General features: G+C 38.7%; 2 protein-coding genes across 3 annotated transcripts in view; both read right to left on the reverse strand.

The window, feature by feature from the left end:
- LOC144977200 (uncharacterized) overlaps positions 1–8,125 on the reverse strand; it is a 90,586-nt gene extending 82,461 nt beyond the window's left edge. The window contains exon 1 of the mRNA XM_078922155.1: positions 8,003–8,125. The gene's annotated coding sequence lies outside the window, so the exon portion shown is untranslated. The remainder of the gene's footprint in view (positions 1–8,002) is intronic.
- LOC144977197 (metallophosphoesterase 1-like) overlaps positions 1–26,653 on the reverse strand; it is a 90,764-nt gene that overhangs the window by 21,597 nt on the left and 42,514 nt on the right. For both annotated transcript variants that reach the window (XM_078922142.1, XM_078922143.1), the window contains exons 6-9: positions 18,556–18,754; positions 12,709–12,777; positions 11,349–11,471; positions 8,751–8,891 (exon numbers count right to left, since the gene is read on the reverse strand). In XM_078922142.1, the coding sequence (XP_078778268.1) occupies positions 8,751–8,891; positions 11,349–11,471; positions 12,709–12,777; positions 18,556–18,754 (532 nt within the window). The remainder of the gene's footprint in view (positions 1–8,750; positions 8,892–11,348; positions 11,472–12,708; positions 12,778–18,555; positions 18,755–26,653) is intronic.

Genomic DNA, 26,653 nt, shown 5'->3' on the forward strand with positions numbered 1-26,653 from the left:
CGATGTGACCTTAGTAACATACTGGAGAGCCAGTTTTTTCCTCCTGAGATGGAGAGGTGGCTCATCTGCCTCAGCATAAAGGCTTGCCACTGGAGAAGTGCGGAAAGCCCCGAGTGCCAAGCGCAGTCCCTGATGATGAATTGGGTCCAGCATGCCTAAGTAGGATGGTTTTGCAGAGCCGTATACAAAAGATGCGTAGTCCAGTTTTGATCGAATAAGGGTTCGGTATATCTTTAAAAGAGTGTTTGTGTCCGAACCCCATTCCATGCTCGACAGAACTCTCATTATTCTCATTGCTTTCATGCATCGCAGTCTGAGATCTTTGATATGGGCGAGGAAATTTAGTTTCTTATCAAAGATCAAACCCAGGAATAGGGCTTCGTCCTTTACCTCAATTCTGGAATTGTTGAGATAAAGGTCAGGCTGTCTAATGCAGGTGCGTTTTCGGCAGAAGTGGACAGCTACTGTTTTTGATGGGGAGAAGGAGAAACCATTGAGATTTGCCCACTCCGACAGTTTGTTTAGTTGGAGTTGTAACTGTCTCTCAATGGTGTCCATACTCGATTTACTTCGATAGCATACAAGAAAGTCATCAACATATAAGGAACAGTCAACATTCTGTCTCATTGCATTCACTATTGAGTTTATTTTAATCTCAAACAGAATGGGAGACAGAATGCTACCCTGTGGAACTCCCTCTTCCTGATCAAATGGATCAGAAAAGGTGGATCCTGCTTTGACCTGAAAGGATCTGTTGTTTAAAAATGCTCTGACAAACATTGGAAGGTTTCCTCGTAGACCAAGTTTGTGCAGATCTTTGAGGATTCCGAATTTCCAAGTTGTGTCAAAGGCCTTCTCAAGGTCAAAGAAGATTGCTACCAAGTGCTCACCTTTGGCAAAGGCCTCACGAATGAAGCTCTCTAGTCGAACAAGGTGATCAACAGTTGATCTGTTCTTTCGAAAGCCACATTGGAGGTCGGAGAGGGAGTTGTTGTGTTCCAAGTAGAACATCAGACGCTTGTTGACCATTTTCTCCATCAGCTTGCATAGGCAGCTGGTGAGGGAGATTGGTCGGTAGTTTGAAGCGTCCGAATGGTCTTTCCCAGGTTTTGGGATTGGAATCACGGTGGCCAGATTCCAACTAGGTGGAAAAGTCTGTGTTGTCCCTATCTTGTTATAGATATTCAAAAGGACAACCAGACTATCTTGTGGAAGATGTCGGAGTATTTCATAACTGATGTTGTCAGGACCCGGTGCTGTGACATTTGTGTCACGGAGGCAGGCACCCAACTCTTCAAGTGTAAATGGTTTGTTGTAGTCTTCAGTGTTTGTAGATGTAAAGTTTATTGGTGTGTTTTCTGCGTTTTGTTTATGGCGCAGAAATTGTGGTGTGTGGTGTGCAGACGAGGAGTTGTGCGCTAGCCTCTCGGCCAGAGTGTTGGCAATTTCTTGTTCTGTTTCAGCCACGGATCCATCGGGACGTGTCAAGTGATTTAGTGAATCACTATCGGATCCCTTCAGTTTCCGTAACATCTTCCACACCCTATTCAGGGGTGTCTGGCTATTTATTTTTGAGACAAAGTTTTGGAAGGATCTCCGTTTGTTTTCTCGGAAGATCTTCCTACACTTTGCTCGTAGTTTCCTAAATGTTGCGAAATTCTCAGGGATTGGGAATCTCATCGCTTTCCTGTATGTTTTTTTCTTCTCCCGTAGGGCCGCTCGACATTCCTCTGAAAACCAGGGATTGTGTTTTCTCGGTCTACCAGAGGTTGTTGGTATTGTCGAGCTGCAGATATTTGTTAAAATATTTTTGAATTTGTCATAGCTGTCCACCTCTGTCGTAAGGAGTCTGTGACACTCCTGTGAGAAAGTTTCCCAATCTGCTCGCCGTACACTCCAACGTTTGGGCTGTGGGGCCCTTGAAGTCGGGGTGATGTCGAGGCAGACTGGAAAATGGTCAGAACCGTGATCGTCATCGATCACAGTCCAGGAGAGCTCTGGAGCTAATGTAGGATCACAGAAAGTGAGATCGATGGCAGACGTGGTAAGATTGTGAATATTTACCCGTGTTGCCTCGAGACCGTTTGCCAAGTATACATCCATTTTCATTATGAAAGCCTCCACTGCCTTTCCCCTCTGGTTTGTGTCTGTGTTTCCCCAGAGAGGACTGTGAGCATTGAAATCTCCCATTATCACATAGGGAGGGGGGAGTTGGTTTAGAACTCCCTCTAGCTCGGCAGACTGGAGGCGATGATCTGGTGGGATGTACACAGAGCAGATGGTGATTGGTCTGTGCAATGTCACTCTCACTGCTATTGCCTGTAGATTTGTTTTCATTGGTATCAAGCGGTGGGGGGTGCTCTTCTTCGTGAGAATTGAAACTCCCCCACACGCTATCTGGCCATCAGAGTGAATCAGATGATTGGCCGTATATCCTTTTACTGTGTAGTCGTCTGCTGGTAATTTTGTTTCCTGCAGACAGACTACATCAGGATTCCTCTGGAGGAGGAGGTCCAATTCTGTTCTATTTGATCTGATCCCTCGGATGTTCCAGGAAATTAATCTTGTCTGACTAGGTATCCTAATTTTTTGTGGGGAGGTTAGGCAGTATGCCTGCCTTCAACCCTTTTACTTTTATTCTCCTAGGAGGAGAGACTTCCATAGGAGAAGGAGGCTCTGTGGAGGGCCTCTCGGTTTTTTTAGGGCTGAGTTTTTTTGAACCCTTGGGATTTTTAGGTCCCCTGGGTTCTTAGATTTTTTGGGGCTTTGAGGCCTCTCAGGGGGATTTGTGGATCCCCCGACTGGTGTTGGTGGCTCCATATTCTGGGAAGGGGTGGAGTTTTGTTTTTGGGGGGATAGAGAGGGCTCACGGGAATGGAGATGGGGGGTGGGTCCAACATCCACGCCCATGAGGGGGAGAATTTTTTTGTTTGGGGAAGGAGGGGGGGTGGAGGTCGCCTTGGAGGTGGATGTGGAGGGGGCTGCAGGTTCCACATCTTGAACCTCCAATGTGTCAAAAAGATTTTTTGACACATTTGCGACCTTGTTTTTAGGTCTTGATGGCTTTTTCTTTTGAGGACTGTCTTTTCTAGTCTGTGCGATTTTGCCATGGCTGTTTTGGTTATTACCAGCAGCCCTGGCAACTTCTGCATAACTCTTGGCAGAAGCAGCGACCTGCCGAGGGGGGCAGATCACTGCTTTTGCCTGAGCAAACATACCGCCGTAAGTGGCTCTGTATGTCAAGATTGCCTTTTCTTCTTGCCACTTAGGACAATCTTTCGAATGTGCTGCATGCTTGCCTTGGCAGTTCAGACAACAAGGGTCCACTTTGCAGTTTTCCTCATTGTGGTCTTCTTTGCCGCAGCGGGGCATGTAGCTTTACGGCGGCAGTTTGTTTTAGTATGGCCGTACCGGTGGCAGTTAAAACATCTCATGGGGTTCGGGACGTAAGGCCGAACCTCCAAGTTGAGGTATTCAATTCTTATTCTCGACGGGGGTCTCGGGCTGTCAAAAGTCAGGATCCAGGTGTTGGTCTGGATTGTGTTGTCGCCGCGGCGGATGCTAACCCGCCGAGCTTCGACAACACCCTCCAGTTCCTCAACCATCTCCTGCTCCGAACAGCCTACCAGATCTCTGCTTCTTATGACACCTTTTGACCTATTGAGGCTCCTGTGAGCCTCAACGGTGACTGGGATGTCAGAGAATCTGGTACATTTCAAGAGGTTCTCACTCTCTTGTCGACCCTGCACTTGTATCATTAAAGTGCCAGAGTTGTTCCTGTTCACTGCCTTTGGTGTACCGGCGCCATTTGCTTTGAGTGCCTTGCTGATGGTGAAGATACTCAAAGTGTTCAGTTTGATGTTTTCCTCATTCGGTTGAATTACCAGGAACGGCGAGAATTTTGGGGTTGCCATTCCTGGTAAGTCATCAAGAGTCATCGGGGCAGTTATTTTTCATTTTTTACCTGTCTGGGGTGGGGCTTTAAGGGGAGAGTTTTTCATATTTTTGGCCATGATATATATAAATTTTTATTCAACCCGGCTATATTGTGCCCACTAGCACGGCTCAGTCCCACACTTGGGGGGTAAGGCACTCACCGAAGCTATACTCCTCAAGTCTGGCCTCCTCTTGTCCTTCCATGGTCCTTGGGATAAAAAAAAAAAAAAAAAAAAAAGGACTCGAGGGGTGGAGTTGGGGGACGTCCCGCCTCCAGGCCTTTCTCTTGGATTGACCCTAATCTTTGCGTTGCACAAAGACTGACTGCTGATTCAGAGATGACAAACCATGATTAAAAAGAAATTTCATGGGGGACAGGAACTAGATATGGTTTTAAATCTAGTCCTTCCAATCTCTTTGCCTAAATGGAGGGGAGTGCCAAAAAATAGATTTGGCATCTCTGCGTTGGGTAGCTCGGGCCATCTACAAGGTAGGCTACCCACCCGTCTTTAGAGAAGCGTCAAGCCAAAGAGGAGTGTTGGGGTAGAAACACCTCGCAAGGTGAACCCCCCTCAGCCTCCAGGATCAATAGCTCCTCCTTATCGGGGTCCTCTCGGAACTGCACACCCTCAGCAGAAAGGTGCCTGCTGTGCAGGATTTGGAAAGGAATATCTCCTCGTTGAACCTATTTCAACGGTACAGGGTATAGAGATACTGGGGGATAGAAGACAGTTAAGAAGGCTTGTTTTCCTCCGTTCTTTCTCTCTCTCTGTCCTGGCAACTCAATTTTGATAAGGAAGGGAAATTTGGAATCATTGGGGAAATGGGGTATGGAATGGAAATCATAGCTCAAATATGGTAAAAGGGGGTGGGATTTGTGCTATGCCATCGCCTTCCCTTGCTCTCTTTAAACTGAAACCGTCATTCCTTAAAACATCTTTTATATACTACGTTCTTGGGATTTGGGGGAGAAAAAGTTTGGGGATGATTGCCAGGACAAGAAAAATAGCAAAATGGGTGAATGAAGCCATTCTCATAAAAAGGGCTGGGGTGTGGGGGTCTGTGGAGCCACTGTGTCTCTGCATTTTTCTCTCACCAGTCGGGTGGTTTTTCGTTGGTTACCACCAAACCAGAATGGCTCTTTTAGTCGCCTTCTACGACACGCATGAGCTTACGGTGGCTCAATTCTTTTCCCTCTCAGTTGAGGGACCCCGGAGACCACACGGGGTCTATCATATTCGTGGGTATGTGTGATTTGAGTAGGGGGAGCTTTCTTGACTTTGCTGATGACCGAGTGGTGGACAATTGAAATTAGAATTGTCCTTATTCAGCAGCCAATTGGAAATGGGCAATTGTAAAAAGCTGATTGGACGCTCCATGAAAAGAAAGCAGTTTGAGGGACATGAAAGGAAATTGCCGGAGAGCGTGGAGTGGGGAGGAGTAAATTAAATTGAATGAATTGATAGTAATTTGGGGCGTTGGGAAGTTAAATAAAACTCTCGGAAACAGGTGATGAGTCAATTCTTTGGCCGCAAATGATTCAGTAAAATTCTTTATTCTTTCTTTCTTTCTTTTTTTAAATTTCCTTTCTGTCAGAGTGGACATATAAAGGCGAATTCCAATTTTTTTAACGGGCATTTAGAACGATATTTTAAAGAGAAATTATTGCGTTTTACCAAAATTAGCAGGCGTTTAGGTGATAGCCACTATATTATTTTCATGAAAATGATCATGATCATCATCATCATCATCATTATTATTATTATTATTATTATTATCATTATTATTATTATTATTATCATTATTATTATTATTATTATTATTATTATTATTATTATTATTATTATTATTATTATTATTATTATTATTATTGTAGTTATTATCGTCATTATTATCGTCATTATTATTATCATTATTATTATTATTATTATTATTATTATTATTATTATTATTATTATTATTATTATTATTATTATTATTATTATTATTATTATTATCATATAGTTTAGATCTATACAAACGTCAAAGGAATGTATATAACATATCTTTTCCTAAGAATTGTCAATTGCCATTACTAAAATCAGTTCGTTTTGATCATTTGATCAACAAACCCCTACAATTCGGTGATTACCCATTTTTTTTATTGCTGTCAAAAAAGGATATTGCTGTACAGGTGAGCGGATATCTCAACAATGCTTCATTACAAAACGACTTTGATTATATATTTCTACTCTGTGAATATTGATGATTATTGCAGTATTTCTCATTTATTTGTATAAACTCAGATAACTATGTAATTTTTGATTATATCGTTTGAAGTAATTAAAATTTCTGACCCATTTTTATGGTTATTTCCTATAAAATCTAATCCCAAATGATCTACTAAAATTATATCAAATAAAAGTATGTAGATCACTAGTTATGACTCTAAAATATCTTATTGCAACATCTAATAGCATTTTTACTACGCCACTTTGAACTTGAGAAAGAAATCATCAAAATAGGAAAAATTGCTCAGTCGCCCTTTCGGCACAGGCCGTGACTCACCATCTGTTATGAACTAGCGTCCGGCAAAATTTACCTGTCGAACTAAAGTGAAAGCAGTAAACGGCTGTGATTAACAAAATAACCCAAAAGGCAAGCTGCACCCTCGTGTTTCTCCATCAAAATCTTAGCCACGCCCCAACATCATGCAAACAAAATGCCTACCTCGCACTTGTGAGATCACAATTGGAATACGGAGCAGTTGCTTGGGACCCCTACCTGAAAGAGGATATTCAAAAACTTGAGAGAGTCCAGTGACAAGGCGACCGGTTCATAACTGGGAACTATAAGAGCAGAACCCCAGGATGCATGACAAACATGTTAGAAGAAAGAAACCTCATCAGCCTCCAACAAAGAAGAAAAGAAACCCGTCTGTCATTCATGTTCAAGATTATAACAGATCAAATACCATCAATAAAGGCAGACTCCTTTTTCAAATACCATCAATAAAGGCAGACTCCTTTTTCACGCTACGACCAAACAAAAGAAAAATCCGAGCACTCACTTTTGCAACCACATAATCAAAAATCCCATTGAGAGATACGCCACAAACAATCCGAACTGCTTCAAAATCCCACAGACAAGAACACAAAACTACAGAAATTCTTTCTTCATTAGAACTATCTCAGAGTGGAATGGGCTGGATGAACTGGTCATCATGGCACCACACCTAAACAATTTCAAGGCCCGACTGACATGGACCCGTACCCAATGAGGACGCCGCTGAAATACAACCAGACCATTGGTTTCTTCAGCGCCAACCATACAGATACAGGATGTATTGAAGGAAGGGGCATTGTCCTTTCCACAGCTTAAGCTGCTCACCAACTGTAAACAGGGGTCCTTGGACAAATTCTCTCCGCAGGTTTCCTTGGAATTTGTCCCAGATATCTCTAATCAATTTCTTCTTCTTCTTCATCTTATCATCATCAACATCATTATCACTGTCATCATGACAAATTCTCAGAAACAAGCCCTAAGAGGGCCGATCCTCTAATAATGACACAAGGCACACAGCATGCAGCATGCCACACACATCACACCTCCAACAAGACAAACAAAAGTGAACGCTACAGTTTTTAGGGCCTCTCACAAATTCAGTAATATTTTCTCTGTACTTGTCCATCTTGACAGTTCAACACAAAAAATGGGCAATATTAGAAATTAAGGCACACTTTAACATAGCGACTATGGAAGGTGGTCCTCTAAATAGTTGTGTTGACTTTTGATTGTCACGTGAAAGGTGTGCCATCTTTGGAAGGTTAGCCTTCGTCACTATTTATGACCCCTCCCCCGCAGAAAATCATACAAACTCACACACACACACACACACACACACACACACACACACATACATACATACAGACATACACGCTCCTCGCAAACATCCCTCTCACCCACCTGTTCCCTCTGTCATTACATTTTTTCATTTTGTAAAAATCAAGTAAAGATACGAATACAGTATCTAATATCTTTTCATTTTTAATTGGGAGCGGCAAAAAATTAATCCATTTCCACTTACCTTGCCAGGGTCCCAAAAGCTCAGTTGGTAGAGCACTCGCTTCACATGCAAAACGACCGAGATTGATTCCGGGTGCAGTCGAGATTTTTTCTGATCCAGCAGTCCATACCATGCAAAGATGACGTTGAGTAGTTGAACTTGACAATTCCCATAGAAATTATTTGCACCCGTAGTAGATTTGTGTTGCAGACATGCAGATCACAGGGAAGTAAATGGGAATCTCGGCAATGATCAAGTGTCTAACTGCATAATTGTTTTGATAGTGAACAAATGCCGATATATATATATATATATATATATATATATATATATATATATATATATATATATATATATATACGATCATCATGGAGTATCAAAATTACCCCCCGACATACGAATAGGAATATTCTTTTATGTTACTAGTATATTGCAATGGGGTAACAAATTCACCCCCGACGTACGAATAGGGATAATTCTTTATTATAATATATATTGTCAAGGAGTAACAAAATTACCCCTGACTTAGAATTAAGGGGTAAAAACATGATGTACGATTAGGGTTAATGGATGTCAGGTCTGAATGTGCATGTAGATGTGTGTGTGTGTGTGTGTGTGTGTGTGTGTGTGTGTGCATGTATGTTTAAGAAAGACAGAAGAGAGAGAGAGAGAGAGAGAGAGAGAGAGAGAGAGAGAGAGAGTAAGAGAGAGAGAGAGAGAGAGAGAGAGAGAGAGAGAGAGAGAGAGAGAGAGAGAGAGAGCTACTCACCATGAGGAATGTGGGATTTTTGCGATTTCTGGAGCTAAAGGAGGAAACACTCCATTCAGGCACTCCGTTGGAATGGACAAAATAACAGCCATTGTGGGTATGGGCGCCAATAACAAGACGAGGTTTGATTTTTGAAAACAACTGGTGGAAAGATAAAGAGAGACAGCTGAAGAATAATAAATAAATAAATAATCATGCACGTTTCAAGATTTATCTGATAATCTGTACAACCATATGTAGTACAATTTATTTTTTTAATCTTATACTACAATTAGTACAGCATGAATACCATGAACTTGGGTCATACAAAAACTTAGATCCAATGAATATATGATAAATTCTCTATTTATTTAAAATTATTAGTGATAAATATTAAGAACTTGTCATAAGTTATGGCAATCTGCATTCAACAAAATCCAACCATCTGTCCCACGAACTTATTTGTATCCAAATTGCAAAGTCAACAAAGGTGGCCAAACAGACATCAAACATTTTAACTTTGAAAAGGCATATGATGATATCACATGGACGTCTTCTATATAAATCATACACTATAGGAATAGGAGGTCCTTTACTAAAATGGATCAAAGCCTTTTTATTTGGTAGGACCCAACAAGTTGAAGTTGATGGGACACATCAGATGTGGGACAGATAACATTTGGTGTTCCCCAAGGTTACGTCCTTGGACCTCTTCTTTTCCTGATATTTATCGAACATCATAAAATCAGCTGTTCATCTATTTACAATGGCACAGCACTCTACACACACATTCGTACAGTAGCAGATCATATTGAATTAAACAATGACCTAACATGATTAGAGATATGGGAGAATGAGTGGCTTATGGAATTCAGTCATCAAGTCAAATGCACTCCAGTAACAAACAAGAAACATTTTACTTAAATTGATTATCATCTTCATGGCCAACAATTAGAAAGTTAGATCTGCTACAGTCCAATCTGGATAATGGCAACCCGGTTAATCGCAACTTTCGGTCAATCGCAACATTTCCCAAGAAACGGAATTAATTCTATATAAAAGTCACTGGTTAATTGCAACAAACTTCGGTTAATCGAAATAAATTTTCGCCTTAAAAAGTGGTAAATTCAAGAAATCGATCAAACAAAATATCATGATTAAATTTCATCACGGAAGAAATCATGACAGGTTGAAAAATTGAGAGTGAGCGGGATTTAAAACTACAGTAGTGTGTCACCATTCTATTTGAGATATAAGAGGGCGGGGCTTTGCAGTTTGGGTTTGTGATGTCATCTGTGGCCATTAAATAGGAGGCGAGAGGGCTGGGCATAGTTTTTACAACTAATAGACAATGACAGTTGTAAAGAGAGACACTACGATATCCTTTGTTTTGGGATTGACAACTGTGCATTGTGACAAACGAGTTTGGTAAGAGCTTATCATCACGACTAATCTCTTTGACTCTTACAAATGTTGTGAACAAAAGAGTGAAAGTTAATCCAATCTGATTAAGATGTCGACTTGCACCAAAGCTTCTTTTGCTTTAGAGGGATACCATATGGTTTTTGTTTCAATCAAATTGCCGTGTCTTTGGTGGACTAGAAACAATGTTTACAACAACTTGTTTGAGTTTAGCATATATATATATGTAAAATGTTGCAATCGCGGGCAGGAAACTCAACTTCGGTTAATTGCAACTTCAGTTAATCACAACATTTTAACTGATCCCAAGTTGTTGGGATTATCCAGAGTTGACTGCACCTTTGCATTAATTAACGGAGAACCTGAAATAGAGCCACCATATCTCACCAATCACATCTAAGGCAAACAAAACAATGGCCTTCAGCATTAAAAATTACCCAATGTCGACTAAGTTAAAAGCATAAGAGTTGACAGTCAGACCAATACTGGAATATGCCAGTAAAGACATCAACACAATAGAAAAGGTCCAGAGAATAACAGTGCAATGTTACAAATGACTACTCACCACACACAAGCATCACAGACCTTGTCATATTTAGTGCTCAAAACATTAGAACACCAGTAAAAATAGAACAAAATGATGATATTCCACAACTGACAAAGTCACTGAACATCAATTCCCGCCATGCATCCAACATAAGATAAAACAAACAAGAGGGCGTGCCTACACTAGAACAAACAACAAACCCCTACAGTTAGAACAAACAACAAACTCCTTTTCCCCTTCTGTCATATCCCTTTGGAATGAGCTCCCTCAAGAGATGGTCGACACCAAGTACCCCAAATTATTCAACATGATCCTGGCAGCCTGAGTACAACTCGATTCTGTGACTTTTATGTGGTCTTTGTGATGTGATGTATTGTGTATAGAATCTAATTGTAAACATGGACCGTTGTGTTGTGATCCTTCCAAAGTGTGAGTTTAAACATGTATCTGAAAGAAGAGGGAAAACATTTTTCTGACAACCCCACCCCAGAAAATACTTTAAGATAGACTGGTGTCCAATCCAAAGAGTAGCCAGTAGCAGTTGCTATATATAGAAACTGGGATAAACTCCGATGCCATGAGTCTTATGGCTCTGAATGATAAACATAAAAATAAAATAAAATAAAATCTCTTCTATACATCAAACTCACCAAATCGGTTGACCTTTGATCCAAGCAATCAAATCGTATTTTCATTGTCTTGTATTTCTCTGATTCTGGAGCAGAGTCTTCCAAATCACAATGGGCATCATTCAACCGATACATGGGGTAATGCTAAGTGAAGGAAAGGGGGGGGGGGGCAGGATAGCAACAAAAACCTACTTTTATCATCAATATAGTGACTTGATTAACATCAGATTGATGATCTAACTCGTCTGATATTTGACTTTAAACATAAAAAGAAGCACAAGACAAAGAATGCTTAAAAAACAGAGAAAATGATAGAAATAATTATATATCTTATAGCACATTTGTTTTGTTTTTGTTGTTTTTAGGGGTTTTACGGTGCTACATCACAATAAGGTCATATCAGCGCCAGTAAAAAGGAAGAAAATGGGAAAGTAAAAAGTTCTAGAATTACAATTTAAGCACCCAAGAAAAGGTAAGACAAAGGGGAATTGATTCAAATAGGGAACAGCTGTAGATTCCAGGAATTCAATATCAAAGTTCTCAGTTTGAGATCACCTAAAAGTCTCATTCAGACACAATCACAGGTCCCCACTAAGAGGAATACTCAAATGTTTACAAATCATATCATATAATATGTAAACAAAACACAATACAGTGCCAGAGAGATGATTTACAAGGGAAAATATATAATCTTCCAAAACTATACATTTGACGGTTTCCCTCTCAATCAGGGTATTCGGCCAGGATCAGGACAAAACCAAGTAATCTCATTCCAAGACAAAGACAGAAAGCAAGTTGGAAAACAGATATAGGGGGATAGAAGACACTATGGGAGGTCAGGAACCCCGCCAGTTCTACAGTTTTAAAAACTCCAAAACAATTTGAGCAGTACAGCAGTATAATTTCTCATCTTGTAACAAAGTAAAGTGATGTTGAGTAAGGTCAGTGACTGGATGAATGACAATGATCTGAAAACTGTTCTCAGTTTTGAGTCCTTGGTAGTGTCGTGTTGTAAATGTTACCCCACTTGCCTCAGGTTTAAATGAGTAAATGGTTAAAGGATTAGTAGGACATTGCAAGAATGCTAACTCAAAAAGGATGCCTTTGGTTTCACACAGCCTGTTAGGGAAAATAACTGAAGCATAGCGAATCCATAAAATTGATCATATTTTATACTTGAAATTGCAATCATAACCCACCCTCATCTGCTCCTGGTAGTTGGGGAAGGGGTTGATGATTTTAAAAATAGCCTCTCTCAATAGAAATAATGTACAGTATTTAAAATCTTGCTCAAGAATAACCAGTTGATATAAAATCTATGAAAGACATAATGAAAAACTATTCTACCGTTTAAACATTAATCAATCATGAAAACACCAACCTGTAGAAGTATTGGCTGGACAAAATGAATCCCATTATATTTATCACAGTTATTTGATCTCTCTGTACTCTGTAATATAAAAACAAGATGAGAAATAGATGGTATACATTTAGAGAAAATACTCAAAACATGTCTACCAGACGAATCATACCAACTCAAAACTAAGCGTAACCATCAATGTTTATAGTTTGTTAGACACTGAAGTTCAACCCAAGCCCACTTAGCGATTAACTCCTTGAGCGCACTGCCATGCTGAAAGCAACTTGATTTTCTTGAGAGTTTGCAGTAACACTCTCCAACGGGCTCCAGCGGTAAGGCAAGCTGAGTCTATTGTCGAGTCCCATTGACACTTAGCGGTAGGCGTGCCGATAAATCACAACGATTAATCCTGATCACACATTTTTGAGGCATAACTGTGAAATAGTGACAATTTTTGTGTAATAGTAGTAGTAGTAGTAGTAGTAGTAGTAGTAGTAGTAGTAGTAGTTGTAGTATTAGTCATAGCAGTAGTATGAAAGTAGTAGTAGTAGTAGTAGTAGTAGTAGTAGTAGTAGTAGTAGTAGTAGTAGTAGTAGTAGTAGTAGTAGTAATAGTAGTAGTAGCATTAGTAGTAGTAGGAGTAGTAGTAATAGTAATAGTAGTAGTAGTAGTAGAAGTAGTAGTAGTAGTAGTAGTAGTAGTAGTAGTAGTAGTAGTAGTAGTAGTAGTAGTAGTAGTAGTAGTAGTGGTAGTAGTAGTAGTCATAATAGTAGTAGTAGTAGTCATAATAGTAGTAGTAGTAGTGGTGTCACTGTTTTTATGACTTTAAAATATAAAGATATTTCCAACCACAATCCAGTGATGTTACAAAAAGGTCCCCATAAAATTTTGGCCTTAAATTATTAAACAAGTCTGCTGATTTAAATAAACTATAACTTTATTTAAAAATAAGAAAATGTTAAAAAGGTTGTTGCTGTTTGTTTTTAAGGGTTTTACGGCGCTTGCAACACATTTAGGTTATATCAGTGCCAGTAAAAAGGAAGAAAATGGGATAGTAAAAAGTTCTAGAATGACAATTAAAGCACCCAATAGAAACTAAGATGGTGTCAATACATTGGCGAGTTATTTGATGATGACAGGCCCCAAATACCTTTGCCAAGCAACACTGACGGTCCTCCAATACTCGCATGTGAGATAGAAAATGCATTGAAAAATATGAAAGATGGCAAGGCTGAAGGTGAAGATGGCATTGTAACAGAAATGCTAAAAATTTTGAAAGAATTCTCAATTGTGAAACTAACAGATCTCTTTAATAGTATTTACAATACAGGCTATATTCCAGACGAACTTGCCAAATCGGTTTACATCACGCTACCAAAAAAACCAAAGGCGACAACTTGCAGTGATTTCCGCACAATAAGTCTGATGCCCCATGTAACTAAATTATTTATTATTGAAGATCATCCTAGAAAGAATCAGGTCTACCATCGATAATGAAGTTGGCGATGTACAGTTTGGCTTTAGAAAAAATAATGGGACAAGAGAAGCAATTTTCTGTTTAAATAATATCACACAAAAATTAATGAAGAATTGAGAATTAATGACATGTCTGGAAAAGGCAGGCATTGATGGCAAAAATATACGGCTAATCACAAATCTATATTGGCATCAAAAAGCAGCCATCAGGATTCAGGGCGATCTGTCACCTTTCACGCCAATTAAAAGAGGAGTTCGTCAAGGATGTATCCTCTCCCCATATCTATTTAACCTGTACACAGAGTTTATCTTCCGTAAAACCATTCCAGGTATTGTTATTGGAGGTAGGAGGATAAATAATTTGAGATATGCAGATGATACAGTATTGTTGGCATCGAACGAGACAAATCTACAGATCCTTGCAAATCAAGTAAACCTGAACAGTACAGCAAAGGGTCTAGAGATGAATGTTCAAAAGACGAAGGTAATGGTCATGTCAAAGAAGCCTGAAAAAATCGCAAAAGTCCAAATTAATAATCAAAACATCGAACAAGTAGATTCTTTTAAATATCTTGGACAGACAATGACCAACAACGGAAAGAATGAGCTGGAAGTGAAAAACAGGATTGCTATAGCTAAGTCGAAGTTCAGCCAACTGAATAACATTTTAACTTCGCAACAAATGCAGATGAAAACGAGAATAAGAACACTCAAATGTTATGTCCACTCAGCACTTCTCTACGGCTCAGAAACATGGACCTTGAACAAACAAATAGAGAAAAGAATTGAGGCCTTTGAAATGTGGGCTTTCCGTCGCCTTGGAAAAATCAGTTGGAAAGAAAAGAAAACAAATCAAGAAGTCTGTGACATCCTTGATATCAGACCGACCCTAATGAAAGTAATAAAAACAAGAAAAATAAGGTATTTTGGACACCTAAGACGCCATCAAACTGTCAACAAGGACATTCTTGAGGGTAGAGTTGAAGGGAAAAGAGGAAGAGGCAGGCCAGCAAGAACTTGGATAGATGATGTAAGGACATGGACAGGATTGTCGGCAGCCGAATGCAGTCAGCAAGCCGTCAACAGGGAAGATTGGCGTGTCATTTCAAGTCGACCTCAACCCATGAGATGACACTGGAAGAAGAAGAAGAAACTAAGACAAAGGGGAACTGGTAACAAATAGGGATCAGTTGTAGATTCCAAGAGCATACCACCAATGTACTTAGTTTGAGATCACCTATAAGTCTCATCCGGACACACAAACAAAATCCAACAAAGAGGAACACACTCAAATGCTTACATTATATATTCAATACAACAAATATAATAATACATAACAGAGAGATAATTTACAAGGAGAAAAATATCATCTCCCAAAACAATAACTATGCATTTGACTGTTTCCCTCCCAGCCAGGGCCAGGAAAAAAACCAAGTAATCTCATTCCAAGACAAAGAGAGAAAGTATTGTTGGAAAACAGATATAAGGGGATAGAATTCACAGTATGTACCTCCCTGCCCACTATGGGAGGTCAGGAACCCCACCCAGAAATGTTAAAAATAAAATGAAAAGGTTTTGACAATCAAAATGTACCTATTAAAGACAATACAATACACACAAACAAATCTTGTCTTCTTGTCTGCTCTTCTCATGTCTTGTCGCAGCGTTGATCTGACTTTTCTCAAAGAAGATGTGTAGTGTAGATACTTCTTCACTTGGTACCGAACACGGCCCAAAAAATATTGAGAACAAACGTGCTTCTCAATATATTTCACGCACAAGACTTTGCACTATCCTTTTATATCTATATATATATTTGATGTAACAAGTTTTTAACGGGAACCTTATAATATTATCACACTCTTTTATAGAGATGTGATATTTCGACATAAGTCACTTTTTAATTTGTCACCAAACTGGCCAACACTTAATATTTTTATAACACAGTTTTAGCCTTCTCTGTTATATTTAATTGGTTACCGAACCGGCCAGTATAACAGTTTTAGCCTTCTCTGTATTATACTTTATTGGGACATATATGCATAGTAACAGATCTGCCATTTCTGTTCTATGATTTTTACTGAATTCTTTTTATCAGATTGATATTGCATAAATTTGCCTTCTCTATGCAATGATTTGGTCACCCGTTTACGGACTTACACAGTATAGTAACCTGCACTATGCCTTGCTATTTTCCGGCCCCGAACGTTTTTCACACAATCAACCCTGCATCGTGCGAAGAATAGTGTGACGATTAGCGGCCAGCCATGGGTTTATATAACCATGGTGAGTAGTATTCATTAGATGACAGAGAGAAGTTGTCAATACAGGATAGCCTAACAGCAGGTTTGAAAGATAACAACTCATGGTCGTCTTAAGTTAATTTCTCATTGAGACTTAAGCTCGTTCTAAAGTAATGTGGCAAATTGAAGCAGCAGCAGCAGCAGCAGCAGCAGTACTAGTAGTAGTAGTAGTAGTAGTAGTAGTAGTAGTAGTAGTAGTAGTAGTATCACAATATAATAGATAGGTTTGTGCAGCTATGTGGTTTTGTGGTATGACACTCACTTTTGGATTGGAAGGACATGGGTTTGAGCCTTGCTCGCCTTGGAAAAGGCTCTTTACTCACATTTTTTCACCATACTCGGGTGTAAAATGAGTACTGGCTGTTAACAACGTTGTCTCTGTCAGAAAAATATTGTAATATTGCATAACAGGCGTCATGTCCCGTTCTACATGTTACGTGTTGCTGTTGGACATGGACAGGTGTCCCTTTGTATAGCGCTTTGAGCATACTTAGTGGATATTGCACTATACAAAAGCTCAAGTTTTAGTAGAAGTAGTAGTAGTAGTAGTAGTAGTAGTATTAGTAGTAGTAGTAGTAGTAGTAGTAGTAGTAGTAGTAGTAGTTGCAGTAGTAGTAGCAGTAGTGGTAGTAGTAGTAGTAGTAGTAGTTGTTGTTGTTGATGATGGTATTGTAAAAGTAGTGGTGGTGGTAGTAGTAGTAGTAGCAGCTGTTGTTGTTGTTGTTGTTGTTGTAGAAGAAGATTTAATAATAGTAGTTGTTACTATTCTTGTTGTTGTTGAGGTGGTGGTGGTGGCAGTGGTAATTGGTAAGGGGGTCATAATTTTTTCCGTTTAAAAATTCCCTGGTTCAATTAGTATCATGATTTGATATTTGAACATAACGAGGCACAGCGGGGTAGTTGTACGCAAAAGGTACCGATTTCGACTGCACTCCGAGGCCTTGAGCAAATCACCTCGCTCTAGTTCATATTGTGGCACTGCACTGCCTTGGAATGGATACTAAAGGCATATATTTAAAATTTATTTAATACATTTTATCTATCCTTTATTTTTTCATCATCATCTCAGAGTTCCTGAGGAGATACTTACTGATCAAGAACCCAGTTCGCATCTGACGATTTACTCAGAATACGGAAATTGACAACACCTCTCACCCAATGTGCAACGGACCAATGGAAAAATTCAATGGGACGTTGAAGTTGAAGAAGATGTTAAAAAGTTTGTGCATTGAACAGCCGAAGCAGTGGAATCATTAAAATAATCCATTGCTCTTCGCTTATTGAGAAGTGACACAGGAATCGACGAAGTTTGCACCATTTGAGCTAATATATGGACGAAGCGTCAGAGGGCCAATAAATTATATTCTTCATGATCTCTGGACAGGCAAAGTGTCGGAGCCAGACGTACTCAAGTTGAAAGAGCGGTTGGAAGAAAATGGAAAATGGTGCAAGATGAACTCTGTCACGCACAAAGGTAGCAAAAGTTTAATTCAATAAGAAAGCCAAAGTGTGTAAATTCAAACCCGGTGATAAAGTACTTGTTCAATTGCCTACCGATTCTAACAAACTACTCATGCAGAGGAAGGGCCCATGTGAAATTGTATCAGTAGCAGGCCCCAACGATTATCAAGTTAAAATGGGCGTAAATGAAAATAACTCTATCAACCTACTCAAACGATTCGTAGATTGAGAGATCACTGACGAAGAATTCGGTAACGTGGAGAAAATTGATTGACAAAGGATAAATTTGAAATGTTATGTGGGTCAGCCATTACCAAAGCAGACCCATATCGTATCGATTTGGCGGATACCTTCATCGCAAATGTTTTTATTTATGACGAGTCTCAAAACATTATGGATAACATGCATCGACAATTAATATTATTATTTCGCAATGCAAAAAACTGCTATGATAGATTATGATTATAAATAATCCAATAAACAAACGTACAATATCAACATGAGCCACCAACATTGTACATTGTACATTTAACTGATTTATAGGTAACAACTGAGTTGCCGTCTACCCTGTGACAGCCAGACTGTAGTGCTAACATTTAATACATTTGATAAACCAAAAATAACTCACCGAAGCACACAGTCTGTGTCTTCTTAGTTGTTTAGCAATGACATTCAACTGTTTCTCTGCCTCACTGCAAATGCTGCATCCATCACCTTCCATCGCCATCGAGTTAACTAGTACAAATGGGTTGTTTTTAATCTTTATCAGTCTCACTGACGGAGAGTCAAATGCTAGCTGGAATCGTTCATGTTTGTGTTGTGACATTCTGTGAAGTTTCCAGATAAATGTAATAAATTTACTTTTCAATAGTTTGTCAATGTCAAATCAAAATAATGAAGTGGCATAGGAGGCTCAGCAGAGATACTCATATCACATCACATTATTGATTTTCTGAAAAATAGCTCAACCCATGAGCCTATCATAATCAAACAAAAGAAACAGGAACTCGTCTCAAATTAGAAGTACCTGGGTGTGGTAGTTGATGATCATCTGAAATTGACTGACCACACTAATATAATGAAGTATAAAAACAATTAAAGAATGTATTTTCTAACAAAATTAGTAAATTTAAAAATTGATAAAAAAAACACTTTGCACTTTGATGTACAGGTCTGCCATTGAAAGGGTTATGACATTTTGTTTATCTTCCCGGGGAGGCAACATCTCTATGAGCAACAAGAACAACATAAATAGAATTATTAGGCTGGGATCATAAGCTGGAAGGGGGACAGTCAAATTTATAGTATCTGTTTTTTGATACATGCAAACTTGACAGAGGCTGCCTAAATTATACTCGTAAGATCAATCTTAGACTACTTTACTTGAGTACAGTTTGGGACCCACACCAACAATCTGATGTAAAAGCAATTGAAACTGTCCAGCACTGCGCTGCAGGGTTTGTCCGCAATGACTACAGCCCCTATAGCAGGGTAACAGAAATGATCACACAGGTTGGATGGTCTCCAAAATTATAAACAAAATGACGGCCATCTCACCTGAACAACGAGACATACAACGAAATTGATGTATTCAAAGAAAAACCTATTCAAATACACTAAAACATAAATCTGCAAATTCAAATGTTTTCAAAGATTCATTTGCACCTTACACCATCAAAGACTGGAAAGATCTTCCCGAATCATGTGTGAACACAACAGATTTTGACACCATCATTATCAAACTACTTCAGCCAAAACACCAACAATGAAGTCTGTGTAGTACGCCTAGCAGGCATACATGTGTAACTGTGATCTTGCTGTTTTTGTGAACTTTTGTTGGCATTTAACACGACAGACACGAATTGAGAAATGTAAATAAAACAACCTGTGGGAGAAAATGTATTAAAAGAGATAACACAGAGCCTTGTAACGAAACTGAGGACACCCACGAACAATCTGTATCAATGTGTGAGAACCACTTACAGAGTACATTAAAGTGTCAAACCTTATGAAGTGTGGGTTATGTAACTCAAGATCAGTATGTAATAAAAAGACAACTCTAGTTTATGAACACATTTTGGACAACGACTATGACATATTATTCATAACAGAGACATGGCTAAAAAAGGAAAATTGTGATTACATCATTAGTAAAATAAAACCTGCTGGGTACAATGTGATCAAGGATAGTTCACAAGGAAAATAATGCCTTACAGAAAATAAAAGTAACCACTGAGCTAATGACCTTCAAAACCATCGAATGTCAACTAAAAGACAAAAACATGAAACTTAACTTTGCTCTTATTTATCGCTCAACACCACCAAAACAAAACAACGACAAGACCGTTTTTGACAGAATTTTAACAATATTTCACAGATCTGTCCACAAGTGACAATCTTTACATCTTAGGGGATTTCAACATCCATGTGAATGACGAATCAGATAACAATGCATCAGATTTTCTCAATACAATTGAGGCAGAGAACTATGTCTAACTCATCACAGAACCAACACATGAAAAGGGAAACACGTTAGACCTCATCATTAAACACCGTGATGACACTTTGTTGAATAACACACACCACTGCGTGGAATCAGCGCTATTTCAGTTGGAACTCCCAAGGGACCAATAACCCTCCCTGCTAGCTACCTGCATGAGGTCATTGGAGTTCAACTGGTATCAGGCAGTGCCGTGTCCAATGGGGGCAATTATGGATATTTATGGTCTTATAATATGTCTGTATAGCGGAAAAACAATAACAGACTCTTTCACTTTATTATTTTGATTTGAAAAATCAGTTGTCTTTCTAAACATCAGTGAAGATTTGACATTCTTGTGGTTAATAGTTTTCTTTGAATATCACAAATTGTTGATCTAATTTTAAGTGCTTGTAAATTATGGTGCACTTAAATAAAAAATTTGTTATTCAAAACTCAGCGGCAGTATCTCAAGAATTTTGATAAATATCAAAAGTACATATATGCATCTATGTTCCTGTGCAATATGATCATATTGGCAGTTGATTTTCTTGATTTATTCATGGTTTTGTAAGTTCTGTGTATTGTTTTTTTACCAATTCCGTTCCTCTCAAACAGTATATCTCAGTCAGTTTACTATCAATCTGCCTATAAAGTATGACTTCTTTACAAGAAAAAAGCAATCACCCAATAAGGTTACTGGACATGCTACAAATATTGCAGTATCAATCATCAATTACAACTAACACTAAGCACTGGTACTGTTAAATTAAATGATTTGCTCAAACAGACGGACATAGTATGTGGACAAAAGAGGATTCAAAATTATGAGGGCATATAGTTTATTCCAAGTAGTAACCTTTTTCTCCTTATTGACCAACTACATTCAAAACGAACACACTGTCCATATAGTTTATATAGAATCATCTCCTTTCCTCCAAGAATACACATTTAGTCATTGTCTTATAAAGTCATCTGATATACCATTGAACTCCGGTCAGTCAAATTTAGAGATAAAACAATTGAATAACAACCAGAGTCAAATCAGTACAACACCACAGGCATACCACAGCAAGATCATTTAATTTTTGGGAAATCACTGCCATATATATCTGGACGCTTCAGTCTATAAAAAGTTAACACATTCACTTGTGCATAAAAGGAGAACTTGAACTTACATTATATTACAACATGCAAGAATACCCTAAACATTGACACCTATATGACACTATAAAGTCGGCATTTCCTGAGACAATCACACAAAAGCAGTACCGTATACATCTTCAAACTATAATGCCCAACAGTCATAAAAAAAATATAATTTTGACTTGAATCGTAAGGGATTTAAGTATAGAAAAAAAGTTATCAAGCCATTAAAAAGTTGGCTTTCAAATGTGCCCAAAACTCATAATATTTAAATCAGTTAAATGCTTAAAAAATAATATTAGTATTATTTTCGTCTAATGGTATATATTTTATTCCTAAACTGATATTTGGACATAATTCATGGCATGGAATACTATGGGAGAGAAAATAAGGATCTCACCAAGTCATGCCAAATAAGAAATTTACACTAAAAAACTCATATCTTTTAAGGTTTTACTGCCCGGACAACAAAACTTGGCATGTGTCAAGATCATCATTTTTACTTTATAATGATGCTTGTTTCAATCATTTTCTGCCGCTGGGAATTAAAATATTGATATGCAAATAACAACAAATTAATTTCATTGATAGCTCAAAAACCACTAAATTGACACCTCTCTTATGAGCAGCCTTAAGAGGATACATTATTATCAACCATGGCATATGATGAAAGAAACCTTTCCTTTGCTTGTGGTGAGGGAACAATTTTCATATTTGTGTTAGCAACTGAGCAATACCATGAAATATTGCAACAATTAATTACCATCAGCGGCATCACAGATTCCGACTGACCGCTACCTGTTCCACCCATGGGCTGACCCCACTAATGGGGTCAGGTTGACCTAGCACTGAAATACCGCTCAGAGGGGGAAATGCCACGCAGTGACACGTACAAAGTAACCACATATCAGACCATCAATTTGTTTTATTTGAATTGAATTTGGAAAAACCTAAACCCACAAAAAAGACATATTGAAAATATAAGTCATTAGATATTGAGAAATTTAAAATCGACATTATTACACCCAGTTTTACCACCAAAATTGAATGTGCATACACAGCAGATGACAAAGTTTCTATTTTTAACTAAATTATGTCTGAACTTCTTGATAACCATGCGCAGTTGTCAACCAAAGTTATCACCATAAGGCCTACAACAAGATATGAAGTGAATAGAAAAGTGCCAGAAGACAATAGAGAATAAAAATTTTTCGCGGCGGTGGTGGGGTTTGAACCTGCGACCTTATTGGTACGACAACTCCGCCTGGCAGGTGAGAGCGTGGCTCTACCGTGTGAGCTATCCACGAACACAAAAATATTCGTTTCAAACTCAAAGTCATTACTAGATCCCTCTCTCACCCACTTCTTGAGACCGCCGATTCGTTCGTACACCACCATCGCGAATAATTTTGACCAGCAGTTAAGCTTAATAGCCAATATTCTCAACACAAACATATAACATAGAAACGATTGAGACATTGAGTATGCTCCGGTGTATGGGGTGAATTTTTAATTCAGAAAAGTGAGTGGAGCAGGCACTTATGTTGGTAACAACAAGATATGAAGTGAATAGAAAAGTGCCAGAAGACAATAGAGAATAAAAATTTTTCGCGGCGGTGGTGGGGTTTGAACCTGCGACCTTATTGGTACGACAACTCCGCCTGGCAGGTGAGAGCGTGGCTCTACCGTGTGAGCTATCCACGAACACAAAAATATTCGTTTCAAACTCAAAGTCATTACTAGATCCCTCTCTCACCCACTTCTTGAGACCGCCGATTCGTTCGTACACCACCATCGCGAATAATTTTGACCAGCAGTTAAGCTTAATAGCCAATATTCTCAACACAAACATATAACATAGAAACGATTGAGACATTGAGTATGCTCCGGTGTATGGGGTGAATTTTTAATTCAGAAAAGTGAGTGGAGCAGGCACTTATGTTGGTAACAACAAGATATGAAGTGAATAGAAAAGTGCCAGAAGACAATAGAGAATAAAAATTTTTCGCGGCGGTGGTGGGGTTTGAACCTGCGACCTTATTGGTACGACAACTCCGCCTGGCAGGTGAGAGCGTGGCTCTACCGTGTGAGCTATCCACGAACACAAAAATATTCGTTTCAAACTCAAAGTCATTACTAGATCCCTCTCTCACCCACTTCTTGAGACCGCCGATTCGTTCGTACACCACCATCGCGAATAATTTTGACCAGCAGTTAAGCTTAATAGCCAATATTCTCAACACAAACATATAACATAGAAACGATTGAGACATTGAGTATGCTCCGGTGTATGGGGTGAATTTTTAATTCAGAAAAGTGAGTGGAGCAGGCACTTATGTTGGTAACAACACGCGAAAAATTTTTATTCTCTATTGTCTTCTGGCACTTTTCTATTCACTTCATATCTTGTTGTTACCAACATAAGTGCCTGCTCCACTCACTTTTCTGAATTAAAAATTCACACCATAAGGCCTGAAACATCATGGTTCACTGAGGAAATTCGGTTGACACAGCAAATAAGATGAGAAGTGGAAGAGACATAGCGGAAAACAAAACTCACAATACACAGAGAGTTTTATAAACAAGCACAAACTGCAACAAACACCCTGATAATTGAAACCAAAAGAAAATCTATCAGAGACAAGGTGGACGATAGTAAAGGCAACAGTAAGAAGCTTTTTCATGTCCTGAATGGTTTGTAGTCCGTTGACTAAGCGGCCCAGTCCGTGCGTTTTGTGCACTTTTTGTAACCAGCAAACAAAGTACACAAATTGGTGCAGAAAATTATAAAGATTCTAAAAATAGGTGGCTCCAAATACAAATTTTATTGAAAAGACGTTAAAATTTGTTGTGAAGGTAGTGAAAATGGGCACTTTGTGACGTTTTGGGGCTAGATGACAAAAGCATTAAAAAAAACATTCTCACCCATGGAGAACAACTTGATTAGTTTTTGATTGTGGAGATATGTTTGTTTTACCAAATATCTAGCTTTTAATTATTGTTAAATAGATTTTTCGTCTTCTGGCCTCATATAAAAACCCAATAAAAATTGTCATTTTTCTGCCCACGCAACAAAAATATGAGTCATAAGGACGACCTATCCTTTGCTAAATATGTACAACGATGTCTGATTGTAAACGGGAAAAAAGAAGAAGGCACTAAAAAAATTATATTTAAAGCAGTTAAAGAGCTTTCTTTCAACCAGTGTGTACAGTACAATTATGCTAAATCGAAATGCGGTTTTGTCATTCGAGATAAAGACAACTCCATCTACTGACAATGGCATCATGTGTTGTCTAAAAAATAACAGCAGAGCCAAAAACCAGAGAGAAATGTCTTATTGATACACAGTCTACTCTGGGTTTATCAATTTCCTATGATAGGGTAAACGATATTACTGCTGAAACTAGTAAAAGAATTTTCCAGTTCTATAAAGAGACAAGTATTGTCTGCCCTCCAAGAGCTCTCAAAAATACATTTACAACAGCAGCAATCGATAACATAGATCACACCCCAACATCACTGACATCATTTGAAAGTTTTCATGGGATGGGATAAACTTAATTCAGCACATCGGTCAAGAAACAAACACAATCTGTCCAAATATATTTGAAAAGGACATTGGAACAGAAGCAGCAAAGGCTGTCTTACCAGAAAGCTATACATCCATCTCACCTCTTTCAGAAGTAAAAATGCTCAATACCATTGCCAAATGTAAAACTTGCATACATTCCGAAAAGTGTTATTGTTTCAGAGTACGACTGGTTAACAGATTGTGAAATTCCATTTTTGAAAAGTAAAGAACACTTGGTCAGTTTTTAATTCAATGCAAACTTGTTCAACTGCTCGTAGAAGTATTTCTTTTCTGCTTCCCTTTTAAATCAAAGTATCCAGTCCTCAGCCATGGTCCGCCATTCTTTTGATATTGTCAAATCTGCTCTGCCATTAATCAATCCATCACAGCTACCTGTCACTACAGCTATTAACCAGTATATGCTATGACTTACTGACTGGCCTTTCACTTCCTAATCATCCGATTGGGACGCCTCAGCTGCCTCTAATCATCTGTGTCATTTCCTTCCACAGTTCACGGTCTTTTGCTGTGGATGCTAAGTTCATAAGGTCTTCCTTTGGTTTTAATTCTTTGTTATATTGAAGGCGTTTTAGGTCTCGATTGAGGACAGTACAAATTGACGTGGGTGGTCTACCTTGATATTTCTTGTGTCCAGATGGGGTGAAAAACGTATTCATGGCTTTATTAGCTGGTATATTTTCATCTCTTTTGAGTATATGCCCAAGAAGCCGCCATCTTGCCTCCGGTCAACATGGCTGACACCTGTTGGCACTGAGCCTCAGCTCAGTGAATTGTCTTTTGCCTCACTTATCAAGTATATGCTATAGCAAAACAAATTCAGTGGTTGATGCCTTCAAAGTATGGTGAAGACAAATTTATTATGATAACGGGTGGCCTCCATATTAAAATGTGTCTCTTGAAAATACTTGGAACATGGTTGGAGGGAAGCGCGGGGTAAATACTTTATTTGCAGCCGAATTTGCATCTCAGGGGAAAGCTGAGTCATTTCTAGCTGAAAGTCATGTCGCTATGTTCACCAGGTCTCAATTTGTGACAATTATCACCTAATGCTCCAATCCTGGAAAAGTTCAGCCAATGAAGATAAATCCTTGGTATCATGGCTCTCCAAACGACGAAAGGAATCGGTACAGTTTGACTATTGGTACCAAGCCATTTGCCTCCTGACCCTTCTTCTGACTTTTGTGCAAAGCATAAGATTTGCTAATTTCCTTTTGTTCAGGGAGTTAATACGTCAATGGTGTCCCTGGTTATTTGTATTGGACAGGACAAATTATGTACGTTGGGTTCCTGTGCTCCTTCATTTTCTTGATGTTCTTGAAACTATGCACAGTGCCATTTTCAAAGAATCCATGGATGATCATTTTGTATCTGCAAAAAGACAGAGCATTTTCCTGCATGTCTGATGATCAGCTATATGAGCAAAATAACAAACTTATCAAGTCAGATGGTGAAGCTATTGGTATTTTTGATAAAGAATCTGCTCTACTAAACTGGATGGTTGCAGGT

The sequence above is a fragment of the Berghia stephanieae genome, chromosome 7, assembly GCF_034508935.2.
Source record: "Berghia stephanieae isolate SIO BIC M18660-M18661 chromosome 7, UCSD_Bste_1.3, whole genome shotgun sequence".
Classification (NCBI taxonomy): domain Eukaryota; kingdom Metazoa; phylum Mollusca; class Gastropoda; order Nudibranchia; family Aeolidiidae; genus Berghia; species Berghia stephanieae.